The following is a 12,498-nucleotide window of genomic DNA, read 5'->3' on the forward strand; positions in this document are numbered from 1 at the left end:
CATCCTTAAACCTTCCCAACAGAAGATTGGAATACTTTTAGATCTACTTCATCAATTACTGTAATTCCCAAGTGAAATTCTCAGCATAACTTCTTTCATTAACTTTAGTTAGTGCATCTGTTCTAATTGTCTCCTGGAATGGGATAATCCTTCACAATTATCCTGCTATGGAATTATCCAAGCAGGGATACTAAAACATTATACATTAGGTGAGTTTTGAAAAGCACTGGGCATTTCAACTTGTTCAAAATAGGACATCAAAGCTGTTAATTCAGACATATATCTCACTAGAATTCAAAAATCTGCTGTAATGTGTAGGGTCAGGCACAACTGTTCTGGGGCCACAATATTTGAAAGACTATTTTTCCCATATGATATGGCCAATCATCAACTATTATAAGATCTGTTACAGACTTGCCTTTTCAGACAATAAATTACTATGGATCAGGCTACAATTCTAATTCTTATCCAGTAACATTTTTGTTCTCTTATTTTGCAAATTTTTTGTTTTAATTGTTTTTCTGTTCAGACTTTGATTTTTAAAGAGTGTTTTTCCTTTGTCATTTCACTGCATACCGTACTTTTCTATACACACACAAATAGAGACACATCACTGTAACAAAGGCAATTCGCCAGCAAGCTGTTTGCCCAAGGCAACTTCAAGTCATTCTAGAAGAGCATATACTCACTTGGCAAGTTATACAGCTAAACTAAGCAAAATGTGGAAAGAGGATAATTTCCAACATTAGATAATAGACCAGGTGCACAGGAAACACTACATTTTTATTCTATCCTATGGGTTATGCCTTACCTAGCTCTCAATTTAAAATAAAGAATAGGTGATGTCTAGAATCAGTAATTATAATTAAAGCTATCAAGCAAGACTAATGCCCCTTTTAAGTAACATTTTTATTGACTTATTTGTATTCATCCTTCCTCCAAAGAGCTGGAGCACTATACATATTCCTTCTTTATTTTAACAATGACTGTGAGATTGGGCAGGTTTATAACAAAAAACAGATTTTTACCAACAATGATTTGGAGGTGACAAGTATATCTAATTCTCCATCTAACAATCTAACCACAAAACTATTCATACTTTCACTCTCCGAAGTGGAATCTTGGTGAGACAATTTTAATTTGGTGCTTGCTTTTTCCTCATTATAGTATCTTTCTTTAATGTAGAGGATTCTGTAGTACTTATATTACAGATCTGTTAATATATTATTTCTATCTTACTCCTCAGCAGGAATACATTTAGTGATTAAAAACAGTTAAGATCTCCACAACCTTCCACAATAAAAGTAACTTCTTCATTCAAAAATATGCTGAATCCTTGATTTCTGATTGATTTTATTCAAATGCATGGATTACACAGTTGTAGAATAAAATGGATAACAACTTTTTATTTTGATATAAGGTAAAATGTTTATTAGATTAAACTTTTTTCTATTGTCCAGATAAATATTCCAAAATCTGGAAGTTTAGACAATAAGAAACAGTTAGTGAATTAATTTATTCCTTAATTTGAGCACCAGCATTTCCACATTTTAATTGAGGTAAACCCTTTTTCACCTCAAACCACCTAGTTTCTTGTTTTAAAACAAAACAAAACTATCTGAATGGATCTTTTTAAAAAATATCTTCAATTCAACACTAATCTAATCTAATCATTACCAAAATTAGTATTTAACATCTATGTTCCAAATAAGTCTTTAATGGAACTAATAGCCCATCCGCGAAAGATTTCCAATAACCGGAAAACTACTTTGGTATAGATATGAGAAAGAGCAAAGAAAATAAAAGGTATACACACTACCAGAGTATTTAAATTATACAATTAATGAGGCCATTCAAAATTTGTCTCAAAATACAAAAGTCAAACATGTTGATTGTTCTACTCTTTATTCCTTTGAAAAAGTTAAGGCAGTGAGTTTTCCTATGGAAAATTTCTACTTCCAACATGAAATAAACATGAATAAGCTCTACAAAGTGGTGGCTCAGAAACTTCAAGAAATTTTGGATTACAGGTAGTTCTTGATTTACAACCATTCATTTAGTGACCAAAGTTACAATGGCACTGAAAAAAGTGACCTATGACCATTTTTCACACGTTTGTTGCAGCATCCCCATGGTCACATGATCAAAATTCAGACATTTGGCAACTGGCATGCATTCATGCGATCACCTTTTTCGGCGTTCTGACAAGCAAAGTCAATGGGAAACCAGATTCACCTAACAACTGTGTTATTAACTTAACTACAGTGATTCGTTTAACAACAGTGGCAAGAAAGTTCATAAAATGGGGCAAAATTGTCTTGCTTAACAATGGAAATTTGGGTCAATTGCGGTTCTTAAGTTGAGGGTTTCCTCACCTTTGTCCATAGGTGGCTGTTAGTTTTAATAATACAGGCAGTCCTCGATTTACAATTGTTCATTTAATGGCCGTTCAAAGTTACAACAGCACTGGAAAAAGTGACTTATGATTGTTTTTCACATTTGTGACCATTGCAGCATTCCCATTGCCACATGACCAAAATTCAGATGCTTGGCAACCGATTCATGATGGTGGCAGTGTCCTAGGGACGTGTGATCAGCTTTTGCAACCTTCTGACAAGCAAAGTCAATGGGGAAGCCAGATTCACTTAACAACTGTGTTACTCATTTAACAAGTGCAGTGATTCACTTAACTATGTTAAGAAAGGTTGCAAAATGGGCCAAAACTCACTTAATTAATATCTCACTTAGAAACAGAAATATTGGGCTCATTGGTGATCATAACGACTACCTGTACTTTCTATTGTTTTTCTGAAAAGGGATCAAAATTTTAGTATCAAATATTATTTACCATATCACAAAATCTCAGCTATCTATATTAGTGAAAGGAAAACCATGCTTAAAAATGGACCCTTACCAAATGCTAATTGAAAATCATAACCTATCAGAATACATAACTTAGATATTTCTATATTCAATGCCTTTATAAGGTATTCTAGGGATGTTCCAGCTTAAAAAATCTTACAGATGGAATGACTTGGAGATTTAGGGAAAAGAAAAAATGATTTGCTTGTGTATTTTAACATTATTGACCAGGGGTGAAATCTAAAATTTGTTACTACCAGTTCTGTGGGCATGGCTTGGTGGGAGGTTAATGTGACTGGGTGGGCGTGGCCAATTTTTTTTTACTTTTAAAACCATTTTTTCTACAACCTCTTCGGCTAAGAGGTTGTAAAAAAATGTTTTCAAAAGGCTCTGAGGATCCCAGCTGAGTTCCCTGATCGGCAGAGGCTTTTTAAAAAAGCCTCTGCCGATCAGGGAACTCAGCTGGGATCCTCAGAGCATTTAAAAGAAAACAAAGGTTTTTTTCTTTTAAATGCCTCTGATGAGCCGCGCAATCATCAGAGCCTTTTTTTTAACTTTCAAAAGCATTTTTTTGGCCGAAGTTGTAGAAAAAATGCTTTTAAAAGTAAAAAAAAAAAAGCCTCTGATGATTGTGCGGCTCAGCTGGGTATGGGGGGGGGATTTTTGCTACCGGTTCTCCGAACCACCCGCCTCCATCGCTACCGGATCGGGCGAGCCAGTCCAAACCGGGAGGATTTCACCCGTTATTGACCCACCTATCTTTTCTTTCTTCTTCCAAGAACTTACTGAAGTAAAATTGCAACAATGTTAATAGCAATTAGGCTGAGTAACAGGACAAACACAATTTGGCAGTCTGAAAAATCAAGACCGTCCCTTTTGTATAACATTTTGAGCGACAAAGAAAACATTTGTATTCAGTCTGTCAATTTTATGCAAGGCTGCTTCCTATAGATTTCCTGACCCAAAGAGGCCTATAAAAAGAGCCAGGGTTTAGAACATTAATTCATTCCTCCCCAACCAATATACAGAACGACAAAAGACACAAGTAAATTCAGAATGAGGCTAATTTTTTTTCAGTCATAGCATCATATATTAAGTTTGCTTTATATAACTTCTGATATACTCTTAACAATTATAGAGTATTACTCATAGTTGATGTGTCACCTGCTCTTTTCTCACCCCCCACAGACACCATATATTTTTGCACTGTTAATTTTGCAGACTTTGCCACCAGGCTAGGGAGATGGAACATTTTGTTTTACAATGTCCTGACCCAACACAAGTAACTCTAGCACCCCCCAAAAAATTCATATCAATTTCAGTATTGATGATGAGATTAGATCAAAAAACTGCTCTTCAAATTTTGTAGTAACTATTTCAAATATATAACCTGTTCCCTAGGGATTTTACATAAGTAATATGAGTTAAACACATATGTTAAACTTACCAACAATACAGATTTGCAGAAAAAATATGAAACTGTAATTCTAGTGACACAAGACCAGACCACAATGCAGTTAAATACTGGTTACTCTAAACTATTTTTTAAAAAATAACTGCATAATGAATTACTAAACTCCCATTCAAATTTTAGAAGTATACAGCATGTGCCAAATGCAGTATTAAATATACCGAAGCAACAATATTCCAAAAAGTGTGGCTGGTTTTTATTTTTTATACAGATTTGGCATTTTTCTGAATGCATGCCTATGTGGCAGCCTAAAAGCTTGTAGACCAAAACTCAGTCAAACAAGATTCCCATAAAATATTTTTCCTCTATGTTTACATCTACTGACAAAAGGCTGTTAACAATCTATTCTTACCTTTAAAATTTAGTGCTTAGTAGAAAAAACATAATTATTAACAAAAGAAAACAAGTTAAGTAAACAAGTTACTCACAACCACTAACTTTAAGAACTGGGCCAGAACAGAAGAGAAAAGCTACCCTTTGCCAAGTAATAAAGGTTCATGTTTTTATGCTGAAGTGAGTTTAATTCCCAATAATAAAAGAAAATTTAATATTGTAATAATGAAACCTGACCTCAGACTAAAAATAACCAAGAATTAAAACAATAAAAAATATTTCCATATTATGTCCTTTCCAGTAGGATTCTTATAAAATATTCCTTTTGGTCTCTCTTCAAAGTTTGAAATTTAAAAACCATCAGTTAAGCAAACATGCATTATTGCAAGAAGGCATTTCCTTCCATAATTCCTGACTGAAAGATCAAGTTGCCCTGATACATAGCTTTCTGCAGCCCTCCTGTCACATTTTGTTGTGCTCTGATCTTGTTATGCATGCACAAACATGTTAATGCAGTATCCATTATTACTAAGGAGCCTGCGCTGAAGCAATAGATAGGGAAAGGCACACATATGATACACACCCCCAGACACTCTTCCCTTCCTACCCACTAATGTTTACATATGTACTCATTTTTATCAGCAAAACAAAACTCCCCTTCAACCCGCCCCCCCCCCAGCCCCCAGCCAAATGGATACTGGAGACAATATTCCCAATAAGGCCACGATGGCAGGGCCACTTCCAGATGGAGAATGAAATTCAGAAATGCCTTTAGAGATCATTGCATTTAGGTAAAACAAGAGACAATATCTGGTTTGATCATCCTTGGTGAGCCCAGCGATGGGGATGGTGCTTGGGCTCTCACAAAGGGGTGCAAGATTCCAAACGCGGGCTTGAGCGTTTCCTTGTCTCCCCATTTATTTTAAGGGAGCTGGAAGGTTTTAAATTCCATATTGAGAAGGCCCTGCTTCAAATAAACCTTCCCGAGGTACAAAATGGTGGATGCGAGCTTTAAAAGAAATTGGCTCCTTCATTGCAACCTATGCTAATCAGTGGCAACCCTTAACACGGCGCGGCGGAGATAAACAAACACACCAAGACCAGCCCTTTGAAACAGGCAGATTTGCATGTACGTGTGTACACCTACCCACCACCCCCACAGACACTGATGTTACAGACCTGATGTCATGTAGCCCCGTGATGCTTGGGAGAGGAACGCTGGTGGGAAATGTTTGTGCAGGCGGTAGTCCTTCTCGCTGCGGGACCTCATGCGGTCCGAAGCCCGGTCAGAGAAATCCGAGCTCGGCCAGGCTCGCCGTAAGGTGATACTTCGGGTCTTCTTCATGTTGAGGCTCCCCCGCAAGCTAATTCCGCACGAGCCGCCGCGGCGGCATGAACCAGGCAGGCCTCCCGGCTCGCTTTATCTCAGCCGCCTCACAGGCAGCGCTCGGGCTGGCAGCGCAGCGCGCAACCTGGAGTCCCTGCCTCGTCCATCGCGGTTCCTCCGTGCCTGGTTTCCCTCCCGCGAAAGAGCCTGCGTTACGCGCGCCCCACAACGCATCCCCCTTCACGGGCACTCCAACCAGCTTCCATCCCGAGTCATGTGGAGGACAGGCAAATGGGGCGGCTTCGAAGGCGGCGGAGGAAGAGCAGAGCCCTCGACGGCGTGGAAGAAGCGCGGCGGTTCCAAAACAATAGCTTCGATTCGGCGCGATAGAGCTCAACCAGCGGTGAGCCGGGACACCCAAGGCCCGAGCAAATCAGGCAGCGCGCTCGGCCTGGGGGCGCTGACCCCGAAGGCTGCGAAAAAAAAAGCAAAGAAGCCTCCGAGCTGTAAAGCCATAGGAATCGCCCGAAGGGCTGGCAGCGGCCAAAGGCTGGCTTCCCCCCCTCCCTCCGTCAACCTATCAGAATCCAAGCAAACCATCAAGGAGGCAGCCTAAAAAGCATGGCTGCAGCAACCATTCTTCCCGTTCGCAGCACCCACTGCCTCTCCTCCCGCCCTGGCCGCGCATATTCCTCCTTCGCGCACTCCAGTTGCCTAAACCTACAAGCGGCGGCAACGGTAACAATCGCCTTCACTGCAGATGGCTGAGGCGCCCATCTCCATCGCGCTCCCGCAGCAGCGGCAGCATCCCTCGCCAGCCGTTCCTCCCTCTTGGTCGCCTGCAAGGTTATTCTCTTCTTCCCTTCATTGAACGCGCGCTTACGTCTGTCTGTCAATCGCGCCAGCAGCTAAAGCCCGAAAGCGTTCGGACTGCGAGATTAATCCGAAATGTTTTTCTCTCCGAAAATCCGCCTTGGATTGTCTGCTGCTGCTGCTGCTGGTCGCTGCTGTTGCTCCTCCCCTCCGAAAATGGTGAATAGCTACTGAAGGGCAGGAAAGAAAGCAACAAACCAGCCTTATGCTAATCGAGAAGCTGTCTTAGGTTACGCGCGCTGAGCGAGTCAGCCTGCAAACTTTCATAGAACCCAGCCTAGAGCTTCTCCGGACCTTGGCTTGTGCTCCGGCCACCATCAGATTTGTGGATTTACATATTATAATGTTATTCTGTTTCAATGGGCAATATGTTCTACACCCTTTTCTCACAAAGAAAAGGCAGCAAAATAAAACTCTTAAACTGGTTTAAACTAAGCCTGCCTTTCCAACTATTTCCAAATATTATTTTGGAAACAAATACTCAAAACCAATGGACAGGAATCCATTGGAGCTGGACTAATGGATGGAACCTGCAATCTTTCTTTTCTATATACTTGCAGTCCAACAGGCTCTATTGTCTGTAATTTTTGTACCAAAAGAAAGAAAAGAAAAACAAGGCCAATCACCCAACTAGACAGTGACAGTGATAAAAGAGGCCCACTTCCATATAAACTTGAAATCATTTAAACTGGGACACCAGAATTGAGGAAAAATCTCTCTTTTTTGTTCAAAGACTTAAAGAAAACCCCCATTTTCCCCATGCTCTATTAAAGGACATATAACTATGGATCACTTGACTCTAGGGGGCAATGCTCATTTCCGTTTCAAAGCCGAAGAGCCAGCGCTGTCCGAAGACATCTCCGTGATCATGTGGCCAGCATGACTAACCGCCAAAGGCGCATGGAGAGCTGTTACCTTCCCACCAAAAGTGGTCCCTATTTTTCTACTTGCATTTTTTACGTGCTTTCGAACTGCTAGGTTGGCAGAAGCTGGGAGCTCACCCCGTTACGCGGCACTAGGGATTTGAACCGCTGAACTGCCGACCTTTCGATTGACAAGCTCAGCATCTTAGCCACTGAGCCACCGAGTCCCTTTTATACATACTTTATATGTATAGAAATACCATAAATCTCATCTACATTACCAAAGACACTTAGCACATTCCTCAGAATTGTTTGTTCACCAAAACTCATAGAATGATGTAGTGGTTAAAGTAATGGATTGGCACTGGGGAGACTCAAAGTTCAGTTCTCAATTATGGAAGCTTTACTGGGTGACTTTCAGCCAATTATTCTCTCTTAGACCAACAATCTCACATAGTTGTTGTGGGGAAAATGGCAGGTGAGAGCAATTCTGCCATCTTAAGTCTTTAATAGGAAGATAGAACATATATATCTAACAAATACAAAACCATCAACTAAAATATGTTTGTTCTAAGAAGATATCCACTTGCAAAAAACTGCAGACAATCTCAGAAGAAAGTCCCTTACAAAATATTTATCCTCCTTAGCATCTGATTCAGGAGCATCAGCAGGGATAACCATTGAAATAGCAGGCAGTTCAGCAAGTCATGATAATTTCCAGAAAAGCATCATGATTTTGACGCTTATTTTTGTTACCCCACCCCCCAAAATAGAAGTTAAATAAGTTCATATTTCTTATTCAGACATACGGGGTACATCAGCTTATAATTAAACTGAAATAAAACGTCTTATGTGTCTGTGGCATATTAAAACGAAATGCAAAAGCAACATTTCCTTAAAAATGAAGTTAACACCCTGGCTTGTTTTGAACTAAGATTTATACTCTCCAGATCCAGACAAAATGGAAACTATGGTTAACTGAAAGCTCTCTAATTTATTGCAGGATAATGAAAAGAAACAAGCAAAAGCCTCACAGGTTATTTTAGCTAAAATATTTCCAGCTAAGAACAAAGCTAATTTCTTGCCATCCTACCTCATTCGGAGTGAATGTGCTGTCCTATGGTAGCTCTCCCATCCTGGTACCATCCAGATGAGTTGAACAGGTAGTCCTCAGCAATCACTCAAACTAAAAAGGGACCCCCAAATAAGGACTTATGACATGGATTCAAAAGTCCAACAGTTGTCTCTCTCCACAATCATGTGGTTACATTTTAGACAGCATTTATGGCTGTTTGCAGCATCCCGCAGTAATGTGAACCAGTGTTTACTTCCAGTTTCTGGTGAAAACAGATATTAATATAGACAATGAATTTGGTTAGCAACCATTGCAAAAAAATAACATAAAATCAGGTCATTCACATGATGACCATTTAGCAATTGGCACGACATGTGATCACAATTCCAGGTTCAATTATGATCATAAGTTGAGGACTACCTGGTTCATCATTTCCATTCTGACTTGTGCTTTGACATTGGGAATTATAGACCAAGAAAACTAGACTCCATCTTGAGGAAAGCTACTATGTAGAATTTAATTCCCACCCTCTAGCAGACAACTTGGCCACTATTTGTATGATTATTCACATAGTAAATAAATAAGGATGTGGAACTGCCTTTATTCAAATCTGATTTGCCCATGATAACGTAAACAAGTGAGAGGTTGAAGAAAGTTCAGATTATTAATTCTAACTCAAGCATATCTGGTGCAAGAAAATCCTTTGCCTTCCTTAGATTTATCCATGCCTATCAATTTACTATACAAGCCAAGAAGTACATTTACCCATCACTTATGTAACAATAACAATCATCACATAATCTGCCTTCTTTACAATGAAAAAAACATGTCAAATATTTCCTTCTGTCTTGTTTCTTTCAATACATTAAACCTCTAGAGAATACAACCATTCTTTAAATATACTTCTGAAATCTTAAATCCCAGAGAGGAGAGAAGAAGGGGCTTGTTTGTTTACAGACAAGCAGATAATTCATACATGGAACTAACAATTGATCATCTATCAATTTCCTATTTAAACAATACAAAGTCCTGGCAATTATTTTTTAAAAAGCTATCTATAATAGCATGGTGAGTGAATACCATGCCATGCCAATACCATGCCATTTCAGATCTGTAATGTTTAATTGTCTTGGGAAAGCCCCAAGAAACATTTAGAAATTGGTATCAAGCTGTATTTTTAATGGGGAAGAAGGAAACTTATTTATTTATTTTATTAAATATTTTAAGCCACCCTCTCCCCTACAAGATGACTGTGGGCAGTTTACAGGTTATAAAGCAAGCAAGAAATAGTTAAAATATTAAAACAATACAGAGTAAAAAAAAATATTAAGAAATAAAACCGAACTAAGAGAGCTAAGAGCCAGACGGGATGGAGATGAGGCCTTCTTACTCCATCAGCCATCTTCAGCAATGAGTACTCCCTTCGGGGTCCCAACGCAGCTGGCAAGGCCAAATTTTGATATCCTTCCAGAAGGTCAAAAGGAAGAGGGTAGTGCTCACCTCCAGTGGTAGAATGTTCCATAGGGATGGGACCACAGAGGAAAAGGCTAGGATAAGGGGGGCAGGCTTGTCCCAATTGGGGAGAGACGATAATGAAATATATAACTGGAAAGTAATCATATCAACTAGATGTAATACTATCCAAACACCTGGATATGAAGTTTTATTCTGCTCTAATTCCAATCACATGTGGTGAGGAGAACACTCAAAGGCCATCTGCGTGCTCAGCCCCTAAAATGTTATGTATTTAATCCCAAACCAAACACCTTCATCTTGCTGAATATATTTCTTGTAAATTAAAAATAATTAAACATAACTATTAAAATTGAATTGATGCTTTATGTAAGAATTAATTAAGCAGCTAAATATCAAAGAACATTTTTTAAAAAATCAAAGAAGACGTCATGGACCAGACGCCCCTATTCAGATGAATACAATCCCTGAGTGACTTCCTGCTATTTTCTTCAGCCTTTCAAATAGAGCTAGAAGGCACTAGTGGGCCATCACCAGTGTCTCCACCCTGGAAATATAATCTCTTAACCTGAGATCAAAGGCTCAGCTCAGCAATAAAGAAATACAGCATTTCAGTATTCAGTGCAAATATCTCTTGAAATCTTACAGAGTTCATGGGTTCAGGGAACATTTCTTAGTTTCTGTAAACCAATGAAGACCTGAAAATGTTTTGCTCAAGCTGAAATAATACGAAAATGAGGGTCAGAAATGATATACCTGTTTCACAAAGTAAAAACAAATGATTGCCAGATAACTCACACAATTTGTTAAAGTTTTAAGTGAGACATAGTAGAAATTGTTATGGAGGAACACTATAGGTATACATGATGTCATTTTGTAGCGAGTATTTCCATTATCTCGTTTCAGGTCTGTTTCAGAAGATGCTTTCTGTGAGCCGGGTATCTGGTGGCAGCTATCATTTATTTTAAAGAAGACCTTCATTCTGAGCATCTATCACCAAGTGGCAAGGATTGCAACTGGCAAGGACTGCCTAGATATGATTACTGATAATGGTATAAATTAGCACTTCAGTTACTATTTGGCTTGCTTAAGATATACATTTGTGGACATCATACCAGCAAAAATATTGTTAAAGCATTTTTTAAAATGATAGAATAAAAATAGATAATTCATAGCCTGTCAGAGTAAGAACAGGATCTCCAAAATGTGAAGACAAGAGCCATTCAAGTATCTTCAGGCTAGTCTGCTGCTTACCAAAAAGGCGGCAAGTACATTATGCTGCTAAAATAATCCAGTGATAATTACAGAACCTCTTAAGCTTATTTCAGATCATATTTCTCTTATTTTTTACAATTCTGGAATGCATCCTTCTATAGCCATATCATTTCCCCCACCTTTACTTTGCTCTATAATAGATTTGTTTTTCAGTCAGCTTGGAGGCTCCCTCAATCACAGAAGGGACAGTTGGCAGCTTACACAGCAGGATCAAAACATTAAAAAAATAATGAGTTAAAAAAAGAAAAAAAACCATGATTGACAACAGCTGAAGCATAATCTTAATATCCTGAAAAGTCTATTTGGAGAAGAAACATTTATCAGTGTTCGCCTTACTCCATTTCTTCTGAAACTGCAGATTTTTTTAGTTCATAACTCCATTACAACATATAAACAAACTGGATGAGTCAGCACAAAGGTTTCTGTATCACTTAGATACAAAGCTTGATGCTCATAGGCACGTATTTCACAGGTTACAAGTGTTATATAAACTTATATAAGCTTATAGCCTAAGTTTTAATATGCAGAAAATATAATACATAGCACCTCAAATTTTAAATATCCAATAAATGTATTTGCCAGTTTAAGAACGCTTTTGCCAAAGTATACATGATTTATTCTCATGATGAAGCTGTATCAGAAGAGAGGAAAAAACTAGAAGCTTAAACATATTGTATAGTCTCCTATCATGTTCATAGCAAAACCTCCAAGACTCACCTGCACATCTAATTGAATCCTTTTTTCTCTCCACAAACAGAGGTACCAGAAAACATTTAGTTTACTTAGCTGGTTTAAGATTCAGATTTAATCACAAGCATATTATACTGCAGAAATCATGCAAGACTCTACGGGGTAATGTTATCAGTGCATGTATATGCAGCAATTTGTCTATGTCACATGTTGCAATTCGGAGAATATCAGAGCAAAACTTAAACTCCCAAAGGAA

The 12,498-nt window shown here is 38.5% G+C and overlaps 1 protein-coding gene across 3 annotated transcripts in view; it reads right to left on the reverse strand.

The window, feature by feature from the left end:
• STOX2 (storkhead box 2) overlaps positions 1 to 12,498 on the reverse strand; it is a 165,760-nt gene that overhangs the window by 87,759 nt on the left and 65,503 nt on the right. Inside the window, exon 1 of one of the 3 annotated variants that reach the window (XM_034442800.3) lies at positions 5,846 to 9,564. The exons of the other annotated variants lie outside the window; for them this stretch is intronic. Coding sequence (XP_034298691.1) covers positions 5,846 to 6,011 — 166 coding nt within the window. The 5' untranslated portion in view covers positions 6,012 to 9,564. Of the gene's footprint in view, positions 1 to 5,845; positions 9,565 to 12,498 lie in introns of those variants that run through there. 3 annotated transcript variants of the gene reach the window in all.

Source organism: Pantherophis guttatus, chromosome 8 (assembly GCF_059756535.1).
Source record: "Pantherophis guttatus breed Tessera chromosome 8, ASM5975653v1, whole genome shotgun sequence".
In the NCBI taxonomy this organism is placed as follows: domain Eukaryota; kingdom Metazoa; phylum Chordata; class Lepidosauria; order Squamata; family Colubridae; genus Pantherophis; species Pantherophis guttatus.